At 61.5% G+C, this 26,241-nt stretch overlaps 1 protein-coding gene across 9 annotated transcripts in view; it reads left to right on the plus strand.

Moving 5' to 3' along the window:
- Positions 1-573: 573 nt before the first annotated feature.
- Positions 574-26,241, plus strand: part of Tcf3 (transcription factor 3) — a 34,046-nt gene continuing 8,378 nt past the window's right edge. For 7 of the 9 annotated variants that reach the window (XM_077796636.1, XM_026413976.2, XM_026413977.2 and 4 more), the window contains exons 1-16: positions 574-658; positions 2,552-2,682; positions 5,951-6,023; positions 17,440-17,513; positions 17,661-17,739; positions 19,234-19,301; positions 20,247-20,379; positions 21,396-21,445; positions 22,484-22,586; positions 22,651-22,811; positions 22,887-23,019; positions 23,326-23,384; positions 23,460-23,538; positions 24,345-24,418; positions 24,619-24,774; positions 24,847-24,970. In XM_077796636.1, coding sequence (XP_077652762.1) covers positions 2,611-2,682; positions 5,951-6,023; positions 17,440-17,513; positions 17,661-17,739; positions 19,234-19,301; positions 20,247-20,379; positions 21,396-21,445; positions 22,484-22,586; positions 22,651-22,811; positions 22,887-23,019; positions 23,326-23,384; positions 23,460-23,538; positions 24,345-24,418; positions 24,619-24,774; positions 24,847-24,970 — 1,438 coding nt within the window. In that variant the 5' untranslated portion in view covers positions 574-658; positions 2,552-2,610. The remainder of the gene's footprint in view (positions 659-2,551; positions 2,683-5,950; positions 6,024-17,439; positions 17,514-17,660; positions 17,740-19,233; positions 19,302-20,246; positions 20,380-21,395; positions 21,446-22,483; positions 22,587-22,650; positions 22,812-22,886; positions 23,020-23,325; positions 23,385-23,459; positions 23,539-24,344; positions 24,419-24,618; positions 24,775-24,846; positions 24,971-26,241) is intronic. The other 2 variants (XM_026413979.2, XM_077796638.1) reach the window with 2 other exon arrangements.

Genomic DNA, 26,241 nt, shown 5'->3' on the forward strand with positions numbered 1-26,241 from the left:
TTTTACAGCTTCCGATTGGTTACTGAGGCTCTTCTTTATCTTTCAATCTCACGGGTCTTCCGCTTGCGTCATGGTATTACTCTCAGCTCGCGTGCACCTCCGCGTAGGAAGATAGTTCCAAGCTTGTTCCCGTGCCTTGGCCGACCTATCTGCCCCGGGATCACTCACTCTCAGACGACAGCTCTGCGGAACTTCAGGGCTCTCCTGAGGGAGCTCGGGAGGCCGAGGCGCGGGTTCGGGGCCGCGCGGACGTGGCGGAGGGATCCGCGGAGTGCCTTCGGGCGGGGCGCGGGGGGCGGGGTCCTACGGAGGCGGGGCCGGCGCGGGGCGGGGCCGGCGCGGGCGGCGCGGGGCGGGGGGCGGAACATGTCTCCCGCCGCAGGAAGATGAGGCAGCGACCGCCGCCGCGGGCGTAGCGGGCCGGAGCGGAGCCGGACCCGACGCGGTCGGCGGGCACCGCGGGCACCGTACACCGCTGCCCCAGCGCCCCGGCCGGCCTCGCGGGGCGGCAACGCGGCGGGGGAGGGGCCGCCCACGCGCGCCGCCGCCGCCGCCCACGCGCGACCCTCGGGGGCCCGGCCGTGACGCCCCTTTGTCCGGGGGGGGGCCGTTCATGCCGCCGCCCCCCGCGCGCCGCGTGCCGGGCCGCGCCGAGCAGGTAAACGCTCGGGGACCCGGGGAGAGGCGTGCGGCGTCGGGGCCGCGCCCGGGACCCCTGGCGCTTTGTGCGAAGTTGACCGCGGGCTCCGCGGGGGGCGTGGGGGGCTGGGCGCGGGCGCCGTGGGGTGCGCGCCCCTCCGGGCAGCTGGGGGTGGCCGGTCGCCCGGGCCGCATTGTTCTCCAACTTTGCGCGCCGGAGGGGGCGACCGACGTGGAGGGGCCCGCGCCGCCCTCCGCCACTCGCACTTGGGAAACTTTGCGCAGCTCGGGCCGGCGCGCGGGGGGCGCCAGAGGGGTCGCCCAACTTTGCGGCGGGGCCCCAGTGCCCCAGTGCGGTGGTCCCAGGTCGCCCCTCCTCAGGGAGGGGCCCCGGCCGGGACTGGAGTTCGGAGGGGGAGCGAGGGAGGGAGGAGAGTCCTTTTGTCTGCGCGGGGAAGGTGCCGCCGCGCGCACGCAGGCTCAGGGTGAAGGGCCGGGGCCGGGCGCGAACATCTGCTCCGCGTTAGTGCGGGGCGAGGCGGCGGTCGGGGTCGAGAACACCGCGGTGGCGCGGCGAGCTTCAAAGGACTCCCGGGCCGCACTGGCTGCCCCGGGAAGGGGGGGTACCCCGGCTTCCTCCTCTCCGCATTAAAAGAAGTATCAGGTTTTTTTCTCCCCTCCCAATTGTTTTCAGACGTCCAGTCCATTTCCAGTCCCCCAAAGTTGTTGTGACACCCCAGAAATCTTATCTCTATGTTAAAGGCTCGTTTCAGCCCTCCCCAAGTTGGCCTGAAAATGGGTTTCAGCTACCCCACAAAAAAGTGCGGTTTCGCACAACTCAAAGTCAGTTTCACACGCCCTCCAAAAAGGAAAAAAAAGAAAGAAAAAAGCGGGGGAGGGGGCCCGTGGGTCACCGTTTCACACCCGGTGTTGGCGTTGGCACACAAAGGGGGGGTCCTCTGCCTCTGGAGTTGGGTGTCCCTCTATCTCGGAACCCTTTCCCCTCCCCCAGCCTCTGCGGTTTCTTCTTGGCCACCCCCGCCTGGGGAACCCTGGAAAAAGTTCTTTGGGAGGGAGGTCCTGTGCTGCTCCCTTTCCGGGGGTGGGAGGGGGCTTGGCAGGTGGATTCCCCCATCCCCCATCCCAGGATGGAGTCCCTGGGGACCAGGTGGGGAATCCCAGGTCTTGGGGAACCCTCCCCCCCAGGGGTGGGAGGTAAGGGATGTTTTTAAAGTTGCTTAAAAATAATTCCCGGATACATCGTGACAATAAAACAACTTCGGATTGTTTTTTTTTTTTTCTTTTTATCTGTATTCGGTTGAGTTGGGGGGGGTGGGGAGGGCGGATCCGAGGTTAAGGGTGGCGGGAAGCTTTCTGATCCCTGAGTCAGGCCTCCTGGTCTCCCTTCTCCCAACTAAGTCCAGAAGCCGAGGTGGGTTTCGTGGCTTTGTGACTTGTGGATTTGTTTTGCTTTGTGTTTGGGGGTGATCAGCCCTCAGCGTGCTATGACAGGTGCTGGGGAGGGGTCCACCAAATTTCTCTTGGGGCGGGTCCTGGGTCGCCCCTCCCCCCAGGGGCGGGGCTGGCAGGGCCGCCTGAAAGTAGTTGTTGGAAATGAGAGATCCTGGGCCCCTGCATTTAAAGCTTGCAACCTGATTCCTGGTGGTCTCTCAGGGATTGACCAGATTTATATTCATCTTCTCCCTAGTCTCCCTATGGGCTCTAGGCAGGGGTCTGCAGAGGACCCAAACCTCAGGATCTCAGCTTCCTTGCCCTCTTCACTCAGGGTCAGGAAGGGACTCAACTTTCTGCTTCCCACCTGTCCACTTGGGCTATGGTCACTGAAAACCCTTCTCTCCCTTCCCTGTTTGTCCTTGTGCGTTGTTGGTCTGTCCCTGCGGCCACTGTGCAGGGCTGTCTCTAGGCTGGAGGGCCTTCCCTGGTTCTTGTGCCTGCCCCTGTTGCTGGAGAATGAGCCAATCGCAGAGGATGGCCCCTGTGGGCACCGACAAGGAGCTCAGTGACCTCCTGGACTTCAGCATGGTGAGCTAGACCCCTTTCCTGCCCACCTCTGCCCAAGCCTGCTGCTCTTGGGACTGTCTGCCCAGAGTACTCCCCGAGGAGTGCTGAGCCTCTCGCTTTTCTGGGAGTTTGCCCCAGTGGGGCTGGGGTCAGGGTACCCCTGGGCAAGCCAGCACCCCCATGGCAGTGTGCGCAACACCAGAGTTCTCTTCAGCCACAGAATGGAGATTGCCTACCACTATATGTAGATGGAGAAATTGAGGGACTGCCAGGGTCCCAAGCTTCTCCCTGGGGCTGGAACTCGGGAGTGCTGCTCCCTGAGGCCCCAGCCTGGCTGGGTGAGCATTCAGTGACCTTGGTCTGTGAGAGCAGTGAGCAGGGTCCCGAGTGTGGTCAGGTGGTTCAGTCCCTTGTGGAGCAGAAAAGGAAAGTGGAGATTCTGGTGGAGACCCTCAGGGAAGTGGTGGCACTTCAACTTGCACCAGGGTCCCTGTCCCCACGTGCCAAGGACACAGGTGTTACACACTCCATGGTTAACAGGGCTGAGTCCTTAGAGGGTCCATGTGAGCACAGAGCACCGGGGGCAGCTGGTCCAGGCTGCAGGGGAGGGCGGGCAGTCCTCAGGTTTCCTGAGTCTTGACTCTTTACTGAGCGCCCCGTTCTCCCCTCTGCAGGTGGAGGCCCAGAGGTGCTGGCCCCAAGGTTACAGGGCTCAGGTCCAGAGAGGCTAGAGCCAGCAGTCTCCTTGGGTGTTGATGGAAAGGCTCGGGACCCTCATTTTGGGTGTCAGGGGATCAGCATTTCCTCCAAAAAAATCCGAGAATCCTGTTTTATTCTCTTGTGTCTGTGGGCACTCCTTAGACTCCAGCCCTCACCCCCATGAGCCCCATTTGGTCTGAAGCAGTGTGGGGAGGGTGCTGTACTGATCCCTCCCCTGCACAGGCCAGGCCACTGAGGTTGGTCGGGAACAGGTCTCCAGACTGAAATGGCCCCAGCCACACTGGAGAGACAACCCCCAGACATGGCGGCCGGCTCCGGAAGGGCCATGCCAGTATTTTTAAGCCCCGTCTTATTTTTACCTCTCCGGCTGAGTAACCGGAGGTACAGTTTGCTTGTTTTTGTGCTAAACTGACAGGTCACAGACTACTGGGCTGGAACAGACAGCCTAGTGGGGGCAGCCTGGGTTCAGCCCTGCAGGGCTAGCTCCCTCTCCCCACTCACAGTCCTGAACCACTTCTCATCTCCCCTGCTGTCCCCAGGACCCTAAGTCTTCTCCCACCCTGGTCAAAACCAGCACCCGCTCACAGAGGAGGAAACAGCCCGAGGGGTTGGGGTTGGCTCCTCCCAGGACCCCCTTCACCCAGAGAGGAGGTGTTTTTTTGGTATGGGAGTTGAACCCAGGGGCACTTGACCACTGAGTCACATGGCCAGCCCCATTTTGTATTTTATTTAGAGACAGGATCTCACCTTGCTTTTGCTGAGGCTGGCTTTGAACTCCTGATCATCCTGTCTCAGCCTCCCAAGCTGCTGGGATTATGGGCATGCAACATCAGGCCCAGCCCAGAGGTGGGTTTTAACCCTCTTGGTGTTACAGGAAAGCCTGTCTGGTCGGGTCAGGGAGCACAGGCAGTGCCCTTTACTGACCAGGGACATGGGGTGGACTTGTTTCTTTGAGTAAGGACTTTCAGGCTGAGACAAACAGACCTTGAAGGGAATCCCTTCTTGGGCAGACTCGTGTGGGGTGGGAAAGTCAGTGGCATATTAAACACAAAGAGGAGAGCAGCGGTGACCTCAAGAGTCCCGCTGGACCTGAGCCTGGACTTGAACTTTATGGTTAGAAGGAAGAGCGAGAGGCATTGAGGACCTGGGAGCCCTGGACTGGTGCTGATGGGTACCCCACTGCCCAGTGCCAGTAAGCGTCCCCAGTGGGTATGGACAGAGGCCCCTCCCTACTGCACACAGGACTGCAGTCGGGCCCAGCCCTGAGTCCGCCCCACAGAAGGAAGCACTGGGGCTCCAAAGGATGAGGGGTAGCTCTGGGTTAATCATGAGGCCTTCAGAACCCATGAGACACGGCCCAGGGTCCCCCGGTGCCTTGTCAGTAGTTCCCTGCATCCTGGGGACAAAACAAGTGGCCTCAGGCTAGACCTGCCGAAGCAGACCCCGGGTACCCCAATGGGAGAAGGGTTCTTTTGGGAGAACAGAGCCCTGCGGAGGCTGGGCCGGTTTCCATTGGTGCATGAGCACCACTGAGCCGTGGACCCCTTTGAGAACCCCTCAGCCTGGACACCCCTCCTCCATGAGCCAGGCCGAAGGCAGTGCGGGCTCAGTTTCTCCTGAGACAGTGGGCACTGAGCCCTGGCATGGTGCTGTGCAGGCACCTCCTGGCTGGCAGGGGTGTTGGGACTGGGTGGTGCTCCCCAGCATTCCCTTTGAGCATAGAGTGGGTCTCCCACACCCTGCCCCTTGGGGTAGAGCACACATGGTTTATTTTTTCTGAGGCAAAAGGGATTGTTGGTGTGGGGTCTTTCTGGTTGCAGTGCTAAGCTGTTTAGTCTTTAGGGACTGGGCACCCTGAGTACCTGCAGCGGGTGGCTGTCCCCCTCGGTGTCTAGGGGATCCACGCTGCACACTGGATCCACCCGGCATTGCCACTCTGAGCCTCAAGTCTCTCCTCCGACAGGCCCACACTGTCCCCTGGGAGGGTGTCGTGGGAGCACAGACCTCACATGGGGACGCTTCGCCTCTTTGCCCCCTCCGCATAGTCCCCTCACGTGTGTCTGTCCTGCTAGAGAACCTCAGCCCAGGGTGCTGGTGCCCAGCCGGACCTTGGGGCTCTGGCCTGAAGTGGGTTTCTGTTCCTCCATCTGTTGGGGTGAGCACCCGTCTCCTTTGCTGAGTTGAGATAGGAAAGAACTTCGAATCACTAAAGCTGATACCGTGTATCCGCTGCTTCAGCAGGTATCCCATCTGTGATGCCAGGTGGGCCCGGGCCTCCTGGGTGGGGGGCCAGTGCTCCAACACTGAGTCACCTGCAGGTCCTGGTTGCCCTTTCCGGCGTTGGGTGGGCCTGGGCAGCTGGCTGCTCCTGCGCCTTTTCCCGCCCTGGCAGTAGGTTTCAGGGCTTGACCCTAGCCTCGGCCTCAAAGTTTTTGGGTCTTGGGAGGGTGGACATGTCTGAGCAGAACTGGTCCCAGTGTGCCAGAGCCCTGTGTTCCTGCGAGGAGACAGCCTTGGGGTGGGGTTTGCTGGCCACCCCACTCACTGCTCTCCTGCTCTGTCTCTGCAGATGTTTCCGCTGCCTGTGGCCAACGGGAAGGGCCGGCCGGCCTCCCTGGCGGGAGCTCAGTTCACAAGCTCAGGTGAGCCCAGGTTTCCTGTGGCACAGGTGCCTGAGAGGTGGATGGGGAGGGCCGCTACAGGACAGCACAGCGCTGGGCACGCGCTTGTGGGTGTGGGGCTGTGGGCTTAAGAGCACCCTGAGGGTGGGCCGCCCTCACTCTTACCAGTGTACCAGGGCCTGGCCAGAGACCAGGGGTCTATCCTGTGGACAGCCCAGCGTCCCCTTGTTCTATCCTGGCCCGCCTGGGGTGGAGTGGGCTTTGCTCTTAGGACGGGCCTGGGCCCACGTAGTGGTGGTCACCTGTTTCATGCATCCCATCACGAATCCCACCCACCTCTGGCCTGCCAGCCCAGGGGAGGCCTCACTCGGTTCCACCTGTCTTTGCTCAGGGAAGAGCTTCTCACACTGGGCCTCTGCTGTCCTGGGATCTGGCCCTTTGAGCATTCATATCCTGAGAATCCCAGGCAGACCTGGGCAGTTGGTCACCCTGATGATCTGTGTGCATGGCAATGGGCAGGGTGGACAGGGAGATGGGCACAGCCAGGGCCGGACTGGGGGAAACTGGGCCCCGGGATCTGTCCCAGCTGTGTCACTCTGAGCCCCTGACAGGCCCAGGCCCTCCCTGGGTGGGGTGGGAACACAAGCCCACCGCCTTGCTCTTCCTCGCCCCCCCCTTCCAGGGAGGTGGGCAGGAGCTGAGGGGCAGACAGGAGCCCACTGGGTGTGAGCAGATTGGTGCCCTGAGGCAGGACCCTGCAGCACAGGGGAGCCAGCCAGGCAGGGGGGACACAGCGCAGGAGGTGGTGGGCAGAGGTGCTGGGGCAGGTGTGGTGGGAGGGCCTGGCACACGTGTCCTGAGGCACTCTCACGCTCTGCTCTGGGGCCTCTCGGTGGGTGGTGTCGTCGAGGAGCACAGTGTCTTGATTCTGTGTGGGGCTGAGGTCAAACCCGGGCCTCACACACAGCAGTCAGGCGCTCACCACTGGGCCCAGCCCAGCCCTTGATTTGTCTCGAGCCCCAAGATCGAGCCCAGAGGCGCTCAACCACTGAGCAGGTCCCCAGCCCTTTTCAGGTTTTTTTCTCTTAAGGCAGGTTCTCATGGGGTTGCATAGCGTCTTGCTAAGTTGCCCAGGCTGACCTCGAACTTGCAATCCTTCTGCACCTGGCTTCTTGGTGGAGCTGTCTGTCCTCCTGGGCTCTCAGGCAGGTTCTTCCTGGTCTCTGGCATGGGTGGAACTTTCTGTCTAGTGGTTTTCTCTGAAGTCCGCTGCAGGCTCTGCTGGGGAGGGGATTTGGAGGAGTGGTGCCACCCCTACTGTCCCTTCCTGGCTTTTCTGGGGAAGTGACCCTGGGCTGCCCTGGCACTCCCTGAGGCTTGGAAATCCCCATGGGCTCCCATCGCCCTGGAAGCAGCCCCCAGGAACCAGAGGGGCTGAGGTTTCCTGGCCGAGGCAGAAGGTCAGGCCCAGGGGCTGTCACAGAGCACCTGTGCCCCTTACCTGCCCTCTCTCTGCCCCAGGCTCACAGGTAGGTGTGGCGTGGAGGTGAGGTGAATGGCTTCTGTTTCTCTGTCCACTGACCTTCCTGGCCCTTCTGCAGGCCCTCTGTGGCCAGACCTTTGTGGGTTACTGGGCTCCCAGAACTTTGTACAGGGACCCCTCTCCCTAGAGAGCTGGTCGTCTAGAGCAGGCGCCCTGTGGACACTGGAGGGCGGTCTTCCGTGGTGTCTGTGGTGTGTCCTAGCCTCTGGCCCTGCCCTGACAGCTTCCTGCCTGTTCCCCTCCTGTATTGGGACTGGGTTTGGGGGCCTGGTGAGCCCAGCAGGTGGTGTTCCTTGTCCCGAGGGACGAGGTGTGGTTCGTTCCCCTCATGGGCATGTGGTTCCAGCAGTGGACTCCAGCCAGAGTCCCAGGGGGAGCAGGGGACTGGGAGAGAGGCTAGCGGGGCACCGTCCACGGCTGCGCACCTGTGCAGGGCCAGCGGGCCTGGTGGCTTTCCTTCTGTACTCCGGCGTTCTCTCCTGTCCTGGGGCCTCTGTCCTGTTCACCGAGGGTCCAGTGGATTGTGGGGGCACAAGAGGCTGGACACACGGAGGCAGTCCTGGCCCAGGGGACCCTTGCCAGGCTCCTGGGAGGAGGCCCAGGTGCTAGGAGCTCCTGTCCTTGCCTGCCACTCTGCACAGAGCCGGGGCCCGGGAAGGGCACCTGCTGCTGGTGGCCGAGTGCTTGCTCGCCCCTTCCCGCCGCCTCCCCTCAGCGCTTTCTCTTGTTTTCAGGCCTCTCGGCTCTCGCTGCAGCCCCTCTGGTGGGTTTTTGTGGGTTTCGGTTCTGGGGATGGAGCTCAGGGTCTGGTGCCATACAGTGAGGTCCCCGGCCCGACCTGCAGCCGACCTGTGGCAGCGTCTGATAAGCTCTTGGCTGGGAGAGTGGCGTAGTCCTTCACGGTGGCCGCTTGGCCGCCTGTTCCGGAGCCTGCTGGGGTGCCCAGCGTTCCGGTGGGGTCTGTTCTTCATTGGCCGCCTGGAGGCCTCCTGCCGTTCTGACGGTCGGCATTTTCCCCTTGCTTTGCTTTCCAGGTAGGCAGTCACACTGTCCACCCTCAGACCCAGGCTCATGCCATGTACCCTTTGACCTCCACGGGGGCGTGTAGACCCTGTGGCGGGGCCACCAGGCCTGATGCTGGCTGCCAGCTGCAGATAGGCTTTTGTCTCTTTGTTGTTGTTGTTACTGGGGATGGAACTCGGGCTCCACCACAGAGCTATAGCCCCACCCCTTATTTTTTATCTTGAGACAGGACCTTGCTCAGTTTCTGAGGCTGGTCCCCAACTTGTGGTCCCCCTGCGTCAGCTCCTGGGATGCTGAGGTGAAGGCGTGTGCCACTGTGCCGGGGTTGTGTGCGGGTCCTGTGCAGGGCCTGTCCGGGTCCTGTGCAGGGCCTGTCCTGGTCCTGTCTGAGCCTCCCCCTGAGTCTGGAGGTCAGCTGTGCGCACCTGCAGTGGCCCTCTGCAGGCCGACCTTTCCAGGGGCTGCCTTCCCTGCCAGGCCTTCCTGCGCCTTGAGCATCCCCTGAGCTGTGCAGGCCCCCAGCCTCACCTGCACTGGCCTTCCTGCTGGGGGTGTTGGTCAGAGTCTCCTGCGGCACCCTTGGCTGTGTTCTGAACCTGGCTGGGGACTGTCCTCTCGCAGCAACAATCTGCCACGAGTAGGAGCCACCTGGTGCCTGCAGGGGACACATCTGAACCTTTCCTGGGCATGTTTTCCTGTGTGCTGCCTCGGGAGCTGGTGCCCGCTGCTCTTGGCCACTGTAGCATGTTCTTAGGAGAAGATCAGCCAGGTGCCAGGGCCACACCTGTCATCCCAGCAGCTTGGGAGGTTGTGGCAGGAGTGTGGCAAGTTGGAGACCAGCCTGGGCAACTGAGCAAGACCTTGTCTTTGTGAAAAGAGAAAAAGGCTAAGGATGTGGCCCAGTGGCAGCTTGTGTGGCATGCGTGAGGCCCTGAGTTCCATTCTTAGCTTGGGAGGAGAAAGATTCTTTCAGTCACGTATTCAAGCCCGCCAGTGTGGACTCTGGTGGTGCAGAGCTGACCGCCGCTGTCCCTGGAGGTGGAGCTGTGGTGCATCCCAGACGGCGCCCCTTCCTCTCTGCCTGTCCTTGGTTCGGCTGCCCTGCTTCACCTGCTGCTTTGGCTCCTGGAGATCAGCGTGCGCCTGTCGACTGCTGGGCTTTTCTGCTGAACCCGGGTCGTGGTGCTTTGGTCTGTCAGCGTTCACTCGTTCTTTTCAGTCGCTCATCACGGGTGACTTCCCGTCTTGGGGTGGTGCACACGTGGAGTCTGGCTGGCCGAGTGATCGTGTGTGCTGTCCTGGGCAGCAGCAGGGAGCTGGGTCTTGAACTCGCCCGGACCGTGTCAGCTACATTGTAACCTGTTGTCATAGACGTTGACAACTTGGATAAACTTCCTTCTTGAGTCAGGTTGTTTCAGAGACTTCTGGGTTCTCCATTGGGATAGGCTCATTTCTGGGTGTTCAGTGCCAAAGCTCCGCTCGCGAGCCCCTGCTGGTGCTGGGGTACAGTGCGTCCTGCCCTGCTGGCACTGCCCTCCCTCCCGAGCCCTGAGAGCAGCTGGATGTGAGACCACGGGGTGCACCGCAGCTCCCAGGTCATCTCCAGGTGGACTTAACTTTTTGCTTTTATTCATGGTGCTGTGGATGGAGCCCAGGGCCTCCTGCATGCTGACCCTGTGTGGGGCTTTCCGGGCGTTGATGGCCATGGGCTGAGGGCAGCACCAGTTCCCCTGCCGCTGTGTGTGCTTCTCTGTCTGAGGGTTTGGGTGCAAGGTTACTGGGCCCACTGTGCCCGGGCCAGACCCAGCTCAGGTGATTCTCCTGGGTCAGCCGGTGGGTCCCCAGGTGTGGCTGTGGGTGCTGATGGCAGGTGGAAGGGGCTGGGCTGGAGCCAGGTCTGTGGCCAGAGCTCCTCCAGGGTCTCGGCTGGTGTTGCTGCCTTTCCCGCCGCCTCAGCTGGCCCTGAGGTCCCCTGGAGCTCGTCCCCGCAGTCCTTGCCTCTGCAGTTGTGTCCCCCCTGGTTTCCCTGAGCCGCTGCTTGCTGCCTTCCTGCGCTTGCTGTCAGTTGTGGCCGCACCTCCCTGGGGACCTTGCTGCTGGTCTGGCCACCACCACTCACTTCCTGAATCCACTCCAGGAAAATGGGTACAATAGTGGCTAAAGGGCCCTGCGGGCACGCTGTGCAGCCTCCCACTTGGTGCCTGCCTTCCCGCCTGGGCTTTCCCCACCCAGGCCTGGCTCCCTGGTGCCCACTTGCTGCCAAGTCCCATGCGGCCTGGAATCTCGGTTCAGGAAGTTTTTTCCACCAAGGGACCTTGGTGACCCAGGATTTGTGTGTGAGCAGCATTTAGTTGAGCCTGGGGTGTGTGCACCAGGCCGACTCCTCCCCATTGCCCACTACACCTACGGGTACACCTACTAGCCCACACCTTGGTGTGTTGGTTTAGGGTGTGTGTGTTTTGAGACAGTGTCTTGCTGTGCTGCCCAGGCTGCCCTCGAGGCCCTGGCACAAGCCTTCCTCCTGCTCAGCTGTGGCCACTGGGTGGCAGGTGTGCCGGGCTGGGAAGCCACCTTGGAGCCCTGGGTAGTGTGGCCTGCTCTGTCCTCTGTTCTGCAGGCCCTGCTGTCTGCTTCCTGAGGACCCACGTGGCACCGTGAGGGCTTCTGCACCCTGGGCTAAGTGGTCCCTGTGTCCAGCTTTGTCCACCCGTCCCTGCTTGTCTCTGGGCTTCTTTCTTGCGAGAAGCCCCTGGTTGATTCGGGTGGACCTCGGCTGCCTGGGTTGCCCACGGGCTGCGTTGGAGCCCACCTGTCTTCCCAGGGCTGCTTCCGCCGACCCTGTTGAGTCAGCTTTCTGTTGCTGTGACTAAAGCACCCATCAGAACAACTTCAGAGGAGGAGAGTTTGTTTGAGGGCTCACAGTTTCAGAGGTCCTGGTCCATAGACGTCTGCTCCATTCCTTAGGGCTCCAGGTGAGGCCGGAGGCTCCACTCAACCTATACAGCACACCTGCCCCATCGCCATGCCCCGCCCACCTCTTCCAGCCACACCTGCCTTCAGTCCCACTCAGTCCCTCCAGGGTTAGGTCGCTGGTTGGGTTAAAGCTTTCACAGCCCAATCATTTCTTTCTTTTTTTTAGAGAGAGAGAGAGAGAATTTTTTAATATTTATTTTTTAGTTTTCGGCGGGCACGACATCTTTGTATGTGGTGCTGAGGATCCAACCCGAGCTGCACGCATGCCAGGCGAGCGCGCTACCGCTTACGCCACACCCCTAGCCCCCAATCATTTCTTCTCTGAACCTTTTTGCATTGTCTCATGTAGGCTTTTGGGGGAGACCTCACACCCAAACCATAACATTCAACCCCCAAAAGCTCACACTCATCCGACCATTCAAAATACATTTAGTCTGTTTCCGAGAGTTCCCGTAGTCCCAACGGTTCTGAGATTGTTCAGAGTTCAAGGCCCAAGTCTTCTCTGAGGTCAAGGCGTTCCCACTCTGAGCTCCTGTAAAAGGCAGTTGACGAGTGGCCAGTACCAGTGCAGAGTGAGCCCCGGAGGAGGGAGGAGGACCAAAGCAAGGCTGAGATCCAGCTCCACGTCTGGCTTCTGGAGCACATGGCATTATGGTGTCCTCTCAAAAGGGCTTGTGTAGCTCCATCTCTGTGACCTTGTGTGTGGCAGCCCAAGTGGCCTTTCTGTTGGCTGTCTCTGCTCAATTCCCAGCTTTCCTGGGACGGTGTTCCATGTTACTGGCGTTTCTCAACCTCAGGGGCCTGCGCTATGAGGCTTCCTCCTCGCATCTCTACACTGTGACTTCTCGCGAGGTGCCCAGAAGGACTCTGACCCTGCTGCACTTTGCCTGGACTCCCAGGCCTTCCTTTGAAATCAGACTCCAGCATCCTGCATCCCTGCAGAACCAGCACCATGCGGCTGACACCAGGGTCAGCCGCCATATCAAGCAGTAGCCAAACCTCCAGGGACTTTGGCTGCAGCGGCCTCTCGGTGTCTGCATGGCTGAACACATTGAAAAAACCACCCAGGCCCCTAGTGTAGGAAGGGTGCCCCATGAGGCGAGGATTCTGGTCTCTTCCCCAGAATCCTCACCTTTACTCCCCTGAGCTTGAGAGATGTGTGGTCTTGCCATCTTTCTCATTCTCTCTGGGCACAATCTTTAACATTTCTTTAGTGGAGTTAATGCCTTTAACAATTGCAACTTCTTAGGCCCAGTTTTATGACCACTTTTCAAGTCCCAAGTTTTTCAAATATTTTGTTCCTGATTATCACAGTATATTTGGCTAAAAGCCGCCAGCAATATTCATGCCACTGCCTGAATACTATGCTGTCTAGACATTTCTTTTGCCAGATTTAAGAAGTCCATCTCTTTAAAAATCATCGTCACTGAAAGTGTCAGGACACGGGCAAAACTCAGAAAACTTCCCAGTCAGAACATAACACAGGTGGCCTTAACTCCAAATTCCAACAGTGTCCTCCTTTTCCTCTGAACCTTCTTGAACCTTGTCTTCATTGTCCGTGGTCCTATTGGCATTCTGGTCGGAGCTCACACCAGAATCTGCCATTAAGCCCTGCTTAAAACAACCTAAAGCATTTCCAGCTTGCAATGCTAAACATCTCAAAATTCCTGCCACCAATTCCAAAAAGCTCAAAAAACTTCTGAACCACATGGTCAGTTTAGTCACATCAGTGACCCCACTCCTGGTATCAGTTTCTGTTTTAGTCAGCTTTTTCGTTGCTTTTAAAAGACCCAACCAGAACAACTGGAGGTAGACAAATTTATTTGAGGGCTCATAGTTTCAGAGATCTCAAGCCCTTAGATGGCTGGCTGTATTCCTCAGGCCTCCAGGTGAGCAAAACATCATGCAGAAGACTAGCAGAGGGAAGCGGCTCAGGTGATGACCAAAGAGCGGAGACTCCACTTGCCAGATGTAGATACCTACCAACTCCTCCAGCTGCACCCCACCACCCTTAGTCACCCTTCCCTCGGTCCCATCGGGTGACTACTCACTGACTGGGTGAAGGCTCTTGAGCCCATCATTTCTCTGAACCTTCTTGCGTTGTCTCACATGAGTTTGTCGGGGGCACCTCACATCCGAGCCATGACACACTTTCTCTTCAGCTACAGCTTACAGCTTGCTCAGGGGAAGGCCAGAGACCCTGCTATTATGGCTCCCAAGTATTGGGCAGGTTTCTAGGGGCTTTCCGGTGTCTCCTACCCGCAGCAGCCCACCACCTGTCTTGGGCTGGGCACTTGCCTGGCTAGCATGTGGTCAGTGCTGGACATGATCACTCCTGCTTCTGATCGCTCCCAGAGTGCTGGGAGCTGTTGGCGAGAGCCTGTGGCCACTGCGGCCTGGGAGGTCTGACAAGCTGCAGGTTGCACAGACCTGAAAGATGGTCAGAAACATTGATGCAGAAGGGAAGGACCAGGGAGTCTGGGTGGCAGGCGCATCCGGGCCACTTTTCCTTTTTTCTTCTTTTTTTTTTGGTGGGGGGGGTATTGGGGATTGAATGCAGGAGTTGAGCCACATCCTTGGGCCTTATTTTTTATTTAGAGACAGGGCCTCACTAAGTTGCTGAGGCTGGCTTTGAATTTACATCCTCCTGCCTCAGCCTCCCGAGCCATTAGGATTACAGGCATGGCCACCACACGTGGCGTTATCTTGGTCTTCTTGTAGTGCTGCCCTAAGCTTTGAACTTGCATGGGAACTAAAAATACCCCCATAACAATCTTGAGCAGACCTCCCGGTTCATGGTGGGAGCCCCCAGCTCACTCAAGGAAGGCAGCTCCCTGAACTCTGACCCTTCTGACCTCACTCCTGCAGAAGCCCCCGGTAGGCGAGGAATAGGTCATTGAAGGGGACAGGCCAGACTGGCAGCTGATGGACTCTCACCCTGTTTAAGATTTTAAGTGGCCAGGCACATTGGCACATGCCTGTAATCCCAGCAACTTCGGAGGTTGAGGCAGAAGAATTGCAAGTTAGAGGCCAGCCTCAACAACCTAGCAAGGCCCTAAGCTTAGCTTAGATACTTAGCAAGACTGTATCCCAAAAAGTGAAAAGGGCTGGGATGTGGCTCAGTGGTTAAGTGCCTTCTTTGTGTGTGTGTGTCTGTATGTGGTGCTGGGGATTAAACCCAGGGCCTTGTGCATGGGAGGCCAGCACTCCACCAGCTGAACTGTATGCGCAGCCTGCCCTGCCCCTAGGTTCAATTCCTGCTACCAAGAAAAAAGGGATTTTAAGTGTGAGGGAAGGAGTCAGCAGGGGAGGTTTGGGTGCTGGGGGTCTTGCTTGGCTCTCACGAGCAGACTCCCATGCACCCTGCCCAGGGGCTGCTGTTCTGGGTTTAGGTGCAGCCATCATATACAGGATCAGGTGGGGGGGTTTCAGAATTGCCATTTCAAGCATCCCTTGGCACCTGTCCGGGATTGGGTTGAGGACCCCCAACTCACTCTCCTGTGATAGCCCCGTCTTTGCTGCGTAGAACCCACACACGGACTTCTGAGTCCTCCCTGGATGACAGGTAAGGCCTGGTGTGGCCGGCCATGGTGCACAGCCACACAGGAGACTGAGACAGGAGGACCGTGAGTTCAAGGCCAGCCTCAGTAACTTCACCAGGGCTGAGGGGGCAGCACAGTGGTAGAGTGCTTATCCAGCTGAGGCAAGGCCCTGGGTCTGCTTTCTGGAACCACCAGGAGGGGGACCCAGTGCAGTGCTGTGCAGGTTGCCGCACTGCATGTTCAGGAACAGAGGCCAGGAAGTCGGGGCTGGTGCAGATGCAGGTTTCTGTTTCTGTGTCTTCGGCACGTGGTGCCTGCAAGTGGGGTGAGTGTGCCTTAGTCTTCTGGGTTGCAGTTGCTGGCCCCACAGCCGTCCCCCGTAGGGTCACTGAGCCAGGTGCAGTAGGGCACACCTGTCCTCCTGGCAGGAGGATGATCCCAAACTCAAGGCCAACCTTTGCAACACGGTGACATCCTCTCAAAAAAGTAGGAGAAGGGGGGGGGGTAGCACAGTTGTGGGTCACTTGCCCAGTGTGCATGAAGCCCTGGCTTCCATCCAGAAGACTGAAGAAAAAATCTTTTTTGAAATGTTTTTTAGTTCTCGATAGACATAATCTTTATTCATCTTTTGTGTGTGGTGCTGAGGCTCGAACCCAGTGCCTCCCACGCAAGATGCCGGCGCTGTGCCACGGAGCTACAGTGCCACCCCAAGTTTTCTGTATGATCACATAAAATGGGACCTCCTTCCTGAGCCTGCTGGCCCCGCGGGCAGGTGGCTGCTGTGAGGGACAGCACAGCGGGAAGGGTCTCGTTTTTCAGCCCGGGATACGGTCACTTGTCACTCAAGAGTGGAGTGAAGAACTGGAACATAGAGGCGTGGGGGGCCCAGCCCCAGGCCAACCGGAGTAGAGACAGGAGCCTGGGTGGGCGCCGGGGCAGGTGGGCGCAGGCAGGCCAGCACACCGCGTCCTGGGGGAGTGGGGCCTTCACCCTGAGGCCCCAGACCCAGGGCCTCACCCCCCTGGAACCACACCTCCCACCCTGTTAGTAATTCCTCCGCCCACCAAGGACTGTGTGTGAATATTCATGGTCACGTCATTGGAATGCATCGTTAATAACCCTGTGAATGTGGGTGGCGGAGGGGCCTTCCTGTTGTTTGGCATTTCTAGAAGGGTTGGGCGAGGGCCAGTCTCTGCATTCCAGAAAGTGTGGAGCAGGGTCTGTTGCCTTGCCAGGGGCTTTCTGCCTTTGTGGGGACCCCAGGACCGCCCCACCATCACCAGACCCTGGGTGCCCGGGCTCAGCCTGGCGGCAGTTTGGGGTGCATCGCAGGTGCCCTTGGGGAGGTGTGTGGAGGGTCGTCAAGGTACCAGGCTCCTTCGGTTGACCCTTCCTTCCAGGAGCCTGCCCCCCACCCCAAGGCCGCGTCCCAGCCCAGGCCCTTCCCTGTCTGTAGTCACTGGAAGTATTAGATTTGAACAAAATCTAATGGGATGTGAATATTCATTAGTTTGACCAATTAATATGCATAATCATGCAAATTAGACAGCAATTAAGCAAGAGAGCTCCAGGGGGCTGGTAGTGGGGACTGAGGCGAGAGCTGGTCTGCGTGGAGTCCCCACTGTAGCCCTCTCCTCACTCTCTCTGGTGGTGCCAGGAGCACCCCAGTCCTGCTGTGTGTCACCAGCCCTGTTCCCAGAAGAGGGAGGCTGAGGCCCAAGGTATGGCTGCAGCCAGGCCAGGGGTCCCGGGGCTGCTCTGTGTGCCTCCCACGGGGAGGAATGAGCCTCAGGGAGCCAGGCACCCTGGGCTGCCCCTGCCCTCCTGGGCTGTTGTCCCTGGGGAGATAAGGGCCCCGCCCCGCCCCACCCTGGGACAAGGTCCTGTGGCCTGGCGGCTTGGCACCTGCCTGGGCCTGGTGGTGCCTCTGGGCTCCTGCCTGAGGCCTGGGCTTGTGTCTGGCTTGGAGCCGTTTCTCCTCCCCTGGGTCAGGTCCCACCTTCCCTGGGTCAGCGCAGAGCTCAAAGCCCTGCAGGGCAGCCTTTGTTCAGATCCCACGTGACAAGGCGCCTCTGCAGAGAGAGTCCACGTAGGACCGAGGGGGGTCCTGGGCTGGGGGAGAAGCTAGCATAGCAGTGGGGCCCCGGGTCTTGACGATGGGCAGGAGTTTGCTGGGAACGACAGGTGGTAGAAGTGCTACCGAGTGGCAGCCCTGAGCCCACCAAGTTCCCAGGATTCCAGGGCGTTGGCTGTGAGGTGAGCCCCTGGGTCCGTGTGGCCCTCCCCAGAGACATTGGGCACTGCAGGCTAGAGCCAGCAGGTCTGAAGTGGCCCCTGACCACCTCTTGTCCTGCAGGCCTCGAGGACCGGCCCAGCTCAGGGTCCTGGGCCACCAGTGACCAGAACAATTCCTCCTTTGACCCCAGCCGGGTGAGGATCCCCTGTAGCCCACGACCCTGGGTCTCCCTCCCCTGAGTGAGGGGTGGGTGAGGAAGCTGGGGCTGGGTGGGAGGGACGTTGATGGGGGGCTCTGAGGTGCTGGGTGGCGTCCTGGGCCTCACCCCAGCCGTCTCCTAGGCCTACAGTGACGGCACCCACTTCAGCGAGTCCCACGGCAGCCTTTCTTCGTCCACATTCCTGGGACCCGGACTTGGAGGTGAGTGGCTAGTCAGGTGGACTGGTGGCAGCCTCAGGACTGATCAGGGCACTGGACCCCTCCTGCTGGCTCTGTGGGGCAGGGGCCTGTGGCGGTGCCCACAGCAACAGGTGTGGGAGTTAGGTGTGGGTCTTGGCCACTTGGGAAGGTGGTGCGAGGCCCCAGCAGCCAGAGTGGACAGAAAGTGGCCTTCAGGCCTGCGCTTCGGCCAGGTGCTGACCAGGGCTCTGTCATGGGGGGATTCTTAGGCTGCAGCTAGCACGGCTGTCCCGTGGGGCTGGGTCTGGAGGCAGTCTGGTGACAGGTCGAGGCCCAAGGAGAGCCGGATGTGCTGCTGGCCTCTGGTGGGGACTGCTGCATGAGCTGCTCGGCCTCATGGCCAGGGGTACAGCTGGGCACCCCCACCTTGTCCCAGCCAAAGGCTGCGAGGCCTGGCCCGTTGCGTGACCTGGGGTGGCCCTGCACCTGCAGCACACTGGCTTCCCCTCTCCCTCTTCCTCCTCCTGGCCTCCTCAGCTTCCTGCTGGTGTGAGCAGGGCTGCGGGCAGTTCCCACGCGGGCAGCAGTGTCCAGAGCCCAGCTGGGTCCTGGCCGGGTCCTGCCTCCCCTGCCACTTGCCCTCTCACAGCTGTGAACTTGGGCAGGGCAAGTGGGCTCCCAGGAACCCCACCCCAGGGTTCCTGTTGAGGAGCGGAGCAGGCCCCGGACAGCACCTGGCGCATCTGGAGCATGGCGCTCTCACCCGCTGCCCCTGGTCACTGACCTGGCACCTCTTCCCACGAGTCTAGGAGATGTTCTTTTACAGAAGTCAAGGGGTTTTGTTTTCTCCCAGTTGTAGATAATTAACCTCAGTGGACAAGTGTTCTGACTGCTTTTTGAGAAGGTTCTTACTGACCCTGCCTCCCACTCCTGCAATCAGCCATTTTCTGTGTCCAGTTTAAGCGCAAGGGGAACTTAGATGGCTCAGGTGCCGAGTATTCCAGGGACGCTGCTTCAGGCGAGGCTGGATCCAGGCATCCGTGCAGTGCCGGAGCCTGTGCGGGGGGTGGCTCTCAGTCCCCTACAGAGCTCCAGACTTTGCCTGCCTCTTCTCCCGGTGGCTTGACGCAGCATCCAGGGTGGTGCCTGTGGCTAAGTGGGGCTCACATGCTGGTTTACAGAGGGACCACTGGCCAGCAGGCTGGGCTGCCCCCGAGCTGGCTGTGGGAGCCGCAGGCCTGGGTGCTGGCCTAGTGGGCATCGTGCACACAGCACAGGTCCCTGACGGATCTGCCACTGGCGTCCCAGGGAGGTGGCACCCTAGCCTTGAAGTGAAGGGCCCTGAGCCAGGGAAGCATGAGGCGGTGGAGTTCAGCACTGTCTCCCAGGCTGGCGGCAGCAGCTCCAGTTGTCAGGAGGCTCCGCCCCCTGCGTGCGCCAGGTGCCCTGGGCCTGCTCTAGAGCTGGGTGCCTGCGTTCCTCGGGGTCCGCCCCAGTGACCTCCTTCCCCTGCAGGCAAGGGCGGCGAGCGAGGCGCCTACGCCACCTTCGGGAGAGATGCTGGTGTTGGCAGCTTGACTCAGGTGAGGGGTGCAGGGTGGCCGGCCGAGCTGCCCTGTCCAGAGCCTGTGCTCGGCTCGACCCTCCCCGGCCCCTTGTTTGGGTTCCTTGTCTCTGGGCCTGGTGGGGCTGCTGGTTGTGGGTGGGGGCTCTTCTCCATGGCTCCCCACTTAGGGTCTAAACCAGGCCAAGCCACCCCCAAACCTGGCCGCCTGTGCCACTCACAGGGGTAGCCCACCCAGGGGTTGCCCCAGCCCAGATGAGAACCTCACCACCTGGTTCTCATGTGAGTGAGGGCAGCAGGGCCCGGGGCCAGTTCAGTGGTCCCAGCCTGGCCTCCCTTCTCTGTCCCCTGGGAGACATCTATCCCCACACCCCCAGGCATTTCATTCTTGTCCCCACCACGTCCTCCCCAGTCCCAGGGTATAGCCTGGCCTGTCTGAGGTGGCTCCCCTAAGCTGCTGGACACCAGCCAAGTGCAAGGGTCACACCTGCAGGCCTGCCAGGCCCCACAGGGCCCTGTATGGTGGGGACAGCCTGCAGCGTTACTGCTGAGAGCAGAGCCTGGCAGAAGTGGGTTGCGAACCAGGGGCCAGGGCAAACAGGAGGCTCCTTGGTGGCCTGATACCCCAGGGACAGAAGTCCATCTCGACCCAGTGTGCAAGAACCAAGCTGTTGGGGTAGGAAAGAAAGGACACAGGAAGAATGACTCCCAGGCCCAGCGGTGCCCAGCCCAGAGCCAGAGCGGGTGGCCATCGGATGCCAACAGCCTTGAGCCATGCCCACAGCTGCAGTCCCTGGTGCCTGTGTTGCCCAAGCCAGGTCCCCAGACAGCAGGAGAGCCCCCTGCCCCCAGGGCTGGGCCACCCCAGACGTCTGAGTGACTTTGACCTTTTGTAGTTGATGGGTATCTAACTGGCGTTGGCATGGGGAGTGGACAGTGACTCTGCCTCCTGCTGTCCCTGCAGGCCGGCTTCCTGCCTGGTGAGCTGGCCCTCGGCAGCCCCGGGCCACTGTCGCCCCCTGGCAGCAAGGGCAGCTCCCAGTATTATTCCTCCTACCCCAGCAACCCTCGGCGGAGAGCTGCGGACAGCGGCCTGGGTGAGTGGGCCGGCCAGGGCCTTGGAGGGCAGTAGCCAGGGCGATGCCAGATCCTGACTGGGGTCTGGGCACGCAGGGTGGGAGGCACAGAGTGGGCCTCCCTCTGCCTGAGGCCACGGACACTGGGCCATGGCTCCCCAGACAGACTGGGGGCCGCTTCCCAGGACCCTCCAGACTGCTGGTCTCCATGGGTCCTGGGCCTCTGTTCATGCCTCTCTGTCTGAGTGGCGCTGGAGATGGGGCCCAGGACCCGCGTGCTGGGCAGGCGCCTGCCACTGAGCCACCTGTCCTGGAGCGTTTTGCTGGATTGATTGTTCTCCAGCCCGCGTGGCCCAGCCGCCCACGTCCACACAACAGGTGGACCTGGGCCCCTTTGAGCCTTCAGCACTGTGCCTGGGGACACTGAGTCAGCCAGACCCAGGGCTGTCCTGGGCCCTGTGGGCAGCACAGGAGCTGGGGTCAGTCGCAGGGTGCACAGCAGTGGTTCTGGCCTTCGCTGCCTGCAGGTGTCCTGCAGGTGGAGAAAGTGCCCCGAGTGCCTTGCACACTCACAGATGCTGCCGGGTGGGTGAGTGTGCACGGAGCTGGGGCCACAGTGTGGCTGAGAGGGACGGCCTGGCACTTCAGGTGTGTGCCCCGCCAGACTCCTTGCCCACTGCTGTGGGTTTCTGCATCTTTAAACTCGTGTGGGTGGACTTGAGGCCCCTTCTTTCTGGCAGGACTGGGGATTGAACCCGGGTGCCGTGCCGCGAGCTGGCCCCAGCCTCACAGTCTTGGTTGGTCCTTTCACCCAGGCTGGCTTGATACTTGCCATCCTGCTGCCTCAGCCTCCTGAGTTGCTGGGGTGACAGGAGTGACCAGGTGTCCAGCCAAGGTGTTTGACTTTACCAAATGGGTGACCTGAAGACCTCTGCTCCAGGGCAGGAGCTGCTCCATACCGGTCCCCAACAGTGACAAGGTGTCCAAGGGGCAGGAATGGTCATTGAGGGGCATTTCTCATTTCTCTCTCTCAACAGAGGTGCAGCCCAAGAAGGCCCGGAAGGTTCCACCTGGTCTTCCTTCCTCGGTGAGTGGCGGAACAGAGGGAACCCCACTTGATGAACGCCCTTCCTTGGCAGCCAGACCTTGTGAGGTCCTGAGCTGTGCGTGCCTCTGCAGCCCGGAGCACAGCGTGAACACGTGTGGCCCGAAAAGCTACCCTAGGGCCCAGCCCTGGCCACAGGCCTCCAAGGGACAGTGGTCTGAGGCCTCTGTTCCAGTCTTGGCCTCACCTGGCAGAGGAGGGCAGGTTCCTGGCGAGGCCCCCTGGGCATGTGTGGGGCTCTGGGAGCCAGGCAGGAAAGTCCTCCTGGGCGCTTTCTAGGGCCTGTCCACCCTATCTGCCCTGCATCCCCACCCGCTGCCCGGTGGTTGGCTGGAGGCCAGGGCAGCAGATGGTGCGGGCCGGCCGCCCCCTGCCGGGCCCCTGCGTCGTGTCAGGCTGGAAGGAGAGGTGTGTGCCATTCCCTGCACCACCCAGCACCTCTGCCGGGGCCGGCCAGCACCGGGCACCACCACCAGTGGCTGCACCACCACCAGTGGCTGCACCACCACCCTGGTCAGCATGAGCAGAGGCCAGGCACCTGCTGCCCTGGCCCAGGGCCCTCCTTCCTTGTCGGGCCTATAACTGGGGTGGGGGCAAGCAGAGGGGACACAGGGAGGGAGGCCCAGGCATGCAGGTGCCAGGACCTCAGTCGGGCCTGGAGCGCTGGGGCTCTGCTTGGGAGCCACACCACGCGTCGGGGCAGAACGGAGCCCCTGGGGCCCTGGTCCAGCCTCGCTCACAGCAGGTGTCCATGTCTCTGTTGGCCTGAAGTCCAGGAGCACCAGGGGTAGTGGTGGTGGGCCCTTTGCCGTAGCTGCCCTCGGGTGGCCAGACCTGGGGCTTAGGGAGGCCCCGGTATGGAGGACCCTGGCCGGGTGGCAGGAGAGCAAAGGGAATGGCTGGGGGCTTGGCAGGAGCGGAGTTGGCTGCAAAGGTGGCCGGGGCAGGACCAGGGCACCCACAGCTCAGAGCCGCGGGAGGGAGGCTGGACGACCAGTGCCCCTGTCCTTGAACCTGCAGGTGTACCCCCCCAGCTCCGGGGACGACTTTGGCAGGGACACAGCCGCCTACCCCTCTGCCAAGACCCCCAGCAGCGCCTACCCCGCCCCCTTCTACGTGGCAGGTGGGTGGGGCTCGCCCGGGGTGGCTGGGGCCCTCTGTGCCCGTCTCACCTGCGCTCCCCACAGATGGCAGCCTGCACCCCTCGGCCGAGCTCTGGAGCACTCCTGGCCAGGCAGGCTTCGGGTCCATGCTGGGCAGTGGCTCGTCCCCCTTGCCCCTGACACCGGGCAGCAGCGGTCCTGTGGGCAGTAGCACCTTCAGTAGCCTGCACCAGCATGAGCGCATGGTAGGCCTGGTTGGGCTGCAGGCGGGTGGGCGGGAGGGCCTGGGCAACACTGCCTGATCCTCTGCTGTCCCCCAGGGCTACCAGCTGCATGGAGCAGAGGTCAATGGCGGGCTTCCAGCTGTGTCCACCTTCTCCTCAGCCCCCGGAGCGCCTTACAGCAGCGTCTCCAGCCACACGCCGCCTGTCAGTGGGACTGAGGGCCTCCTCGGTACGGCCACCCCCGGGACACGGCCTCCCTGAGCTAGCCCAGCCGGGGATGCCTCGGCGTGGCTGGAGAAACTGGTCCTTAGTCACCATGGCTTCCGCTGTGGGGTGGCCCCAGGGGACATTGGAAGGACCCTGGAGTGGTATCTCCCCCCCCCCCCACAACCAGGGACACAGGGGCTGGGGGCCTAGTTCACTCCAAGTCCTGCTGCGGTCCCCAGGGCCTCACCTCAGCATGGCAGGTGTCATGGGGCCTCCTCACACGGGACACCTGACCTCGAGGCTGGCCCTCGCCTCTTTCCACCCACAGGCTCCCGTGGGACCACGGCCGGCAGCTCTGGGGATGCCCTTGGGAAGGCGCTGGCCTCGGTGAGGCATGGGGCCCGGGAGGCGGGCTGGGGACGCTGCCGGCCAGCCTCTGACCCCCGCTCCTCTGCTGCACAGATCTATTCCCCGGACCACTCCAGCAGCACCTTCTCACCCAGCCCCTCGACCCCTGTGGGCTCCCCGCAGGGCCTGCCGGGTAAGTGGGGGCCTGGGCCCACAGGTCACGGGTTTGCTCCCCTGGGGTCTCGCAGCCTCGGGGATGGGGCCGGATGGGGCAGAGCCTGCTGTGAGCCGTGCCCTGAGCAGGCCAGGAGGGCTCCCTGGAGGTGGACTGCAGGTGTCCTCGAGCACAGGAGAGGCCCTGTGTGAATGAGGCCCAGAGGTGGCACCTGGCGGCTCACACTGCAGCCACCAGGCGGGTGCAGAGGGTCTGCGTCCAGGAGCTAGGCCACCCTCTGGCTCAGACCCATGCCCGCTGTTGTTTGCTGTCCTGATGGAGAGCAGGTGGTGCCAGCTGTGGCCCGTGCCACCTCTGTCCTTGCTCAGTTGTGCCCAGCATCAGCTGGGTACAAGAGGAAGTGAGTGCTGGGGCCTTCTGGCTGGCCTGGGTGGTTGTGCCAACATTACCCCTGGTCCTCGCCTCTGCCTGTGAGAAACCTCAGGAACCCAGGCTTTTCCTGGACCTGTGCAGTCTCCTGGAGCTAACCACTTCCCCTACTGCTGCTGGAGCTCAGAGCATGTGGGGCAGGATATGGAGGAGCCTCCCTCCCAGGCACTGGCTGCTGATGGAAGCTGGTGGGCTTGGTGGGCAGCTGGCCAGGGCCCGGTGGGGCCAAGATGCCCTCCCTGTGCTTTTGTTTGCATAGGGCATCCCCAAGTGGCCACCCTGAGCCTTAGAGGATGCCCAGCTGTGGGGAATGCCCCTTCCCCAGGGCTGTGGCTCCCTGTGTCCCAGGACACCCTGATGCTTGTCCCCCATCCACACATCTCCTGCCCTTCCAGGGACGTCGCAGTGGCCTCGAGCAGGGGCCCCCGGTGCCTTATCGCCCAGCTATGACGGGGGTCTCCCCGGCCTGGTGAGTGACCCTGCCTTGCCATGGGGGTGGGTGGCCTGTCTGTCCTGTCCCCAGGCAGCAGGACTGCAGGGGACAGCAGCCCTTTGACCAGGAGGTGCTTGTGAGGAAGGGTCTGGGCTAGAGGTGGGTGGAGCCCACCAGTGTGCAGAGCTCCTGGGCAGGACCGCAGCGGCCCCTCACGCCCTCCTTGTGCCCCACAGAGCAAGATGGAAGACCACCTGGACGAGGCCATCCACGTGCTTCGCAGCCACGCCGTGGGCACAGCCAGCGACGTACATGGGCTGCTGCCTGGCCCCGGGGCACTGGTCTCTGGTTTCGTGGGCCCCTTGCCACTGGGTGGTCGGCACGCTGGCCTGGTGAGCCTCCGGCAGGGTTGGGGGGTGGGGCTGGGGCCACCCACCTTGACGGCACCCCTGCCCCGTCTGCAGGTGGGGGGCAACCACCCTGAAGACGGACTTGCGGGCAGCACCAGCCTCTTGCACAACCACACTGCTCTGCCCAGCCAGCCTGGCACCCTGCCTGACCTTCCGCGGCCGCCTGACTCCTACAGTGGTGAGTCCAGGCACCAGACTGCTTGTTCCCCCACCCCCACCCCGCTGCTGTCCTCTGCAGTGCGGGCTCGGGTAGTCCAGGGACGGTGCTGCCAGGGGCCAGGCAGTCTCCCCAGCCTGAGCAGAGCTGTAGTGTGGCCCTGTTGCCCTGCCAGATGTCCACGGTGGCCACGGATGCAGGATTCCAGGGCCCCGTGTGCTGCTGAGGACGCTGTGGCAGGAGGTTGGACCTGGCACTCAGAGGGCGGGGGGCTTGCATTGCTCCTCAGGTGGGACTCCTGCGGGCATCTGGGGACACAGGCTGCTGGCGGGTGGTGTTGGGGGGAGCAGGGCTGGCACAGGCCTCTCAGCACATGACGTGGCGGCCCTGCCTTGACCACCTGGGTACCCGGTACTGTTGTGGGCAGTGAGCGGGAGACTGGGGAACAGACCAGGTGCGGGCCGAGTGCGGGCAGGACTGTGAAGGCTGGGGCCCGCCAGGCTGCTGGAGCCCAGGAAGGGAGGACCTGGGCAGCTCTTCAGGACTGGACCTGCTTGGGATTCAGGGGCGCCCTCCGGTGGCCATGTCATGGGCGTGGCCAGGGAACCACCCAGTGTGTGCCCACAGTGCTGGGGTAGCCCTGGCCTTAGTCCCACCTCCCCAGGGTCCTGTCCTGCCCTTCCCTGGGTTTTTTGAACCCCAGGACATTTCCACAGCTGCCATTTCAATTGCAGCATCTCAGGGAGAGTCCAGGGTGGAGGCCCTGAGACCAGGCACTCTGCTGCCCTAGTGTTTGAACACCGCGGCCATGGTGTCGTAGAGGCTTGGTCTGCACCTGGTTCCTGGCGTGCCTGTCCACTTCTTCAAACAGGTGCCAGCCTCCGATCCATGCACGGCACGTCCCAATGTGCAGCTCCATTCTTGCCTCACCGGGTTGAACGGTGTTTCTTGATTTGGTGAAGGAGGCTCCCTGGGCTGGGGACACGGCTCAGCTGGCAGAGTGCTCGCCTCGCATGCCCACAGCCTGGGTTCCACCCCAGCTCCACAGAAGGGGAGAACAGGGGCAGCTCTGCCTGCAGAGCCCGTCTGGGCTGGGCCCCTGTTTTCTGGACTTGTCCTCCCATTGCATTGACCCCAGGGCGCTCTGCGTGTTTTGGAGAGCAGTCCATTACTGGCTATGCAGGTCATGCATGTTGTCTGCCTGTGACACTTTCATTCTGGTGTATTCTGGTCATTTTGAGCCGGGTCCCCTGGTGCCTGCCTGTCTTCTCATTGTCTGGGCATCTGAGGCA

The sequence above is a fragment of the Urocitellus parryii genome, chromosome 3 (genome assembly GCF_045843805.1).
Source record: "Urocitellus parryii isolate mUroPar1 chromosome 3, mUroPar1.hap1, whole genome shotgun sequence".
NCBI lineage: Eukaryota > Metazoa > Chordata > Mammalia > Rodentia > Sciuridae > Urocitellus > Urocitellus parryii.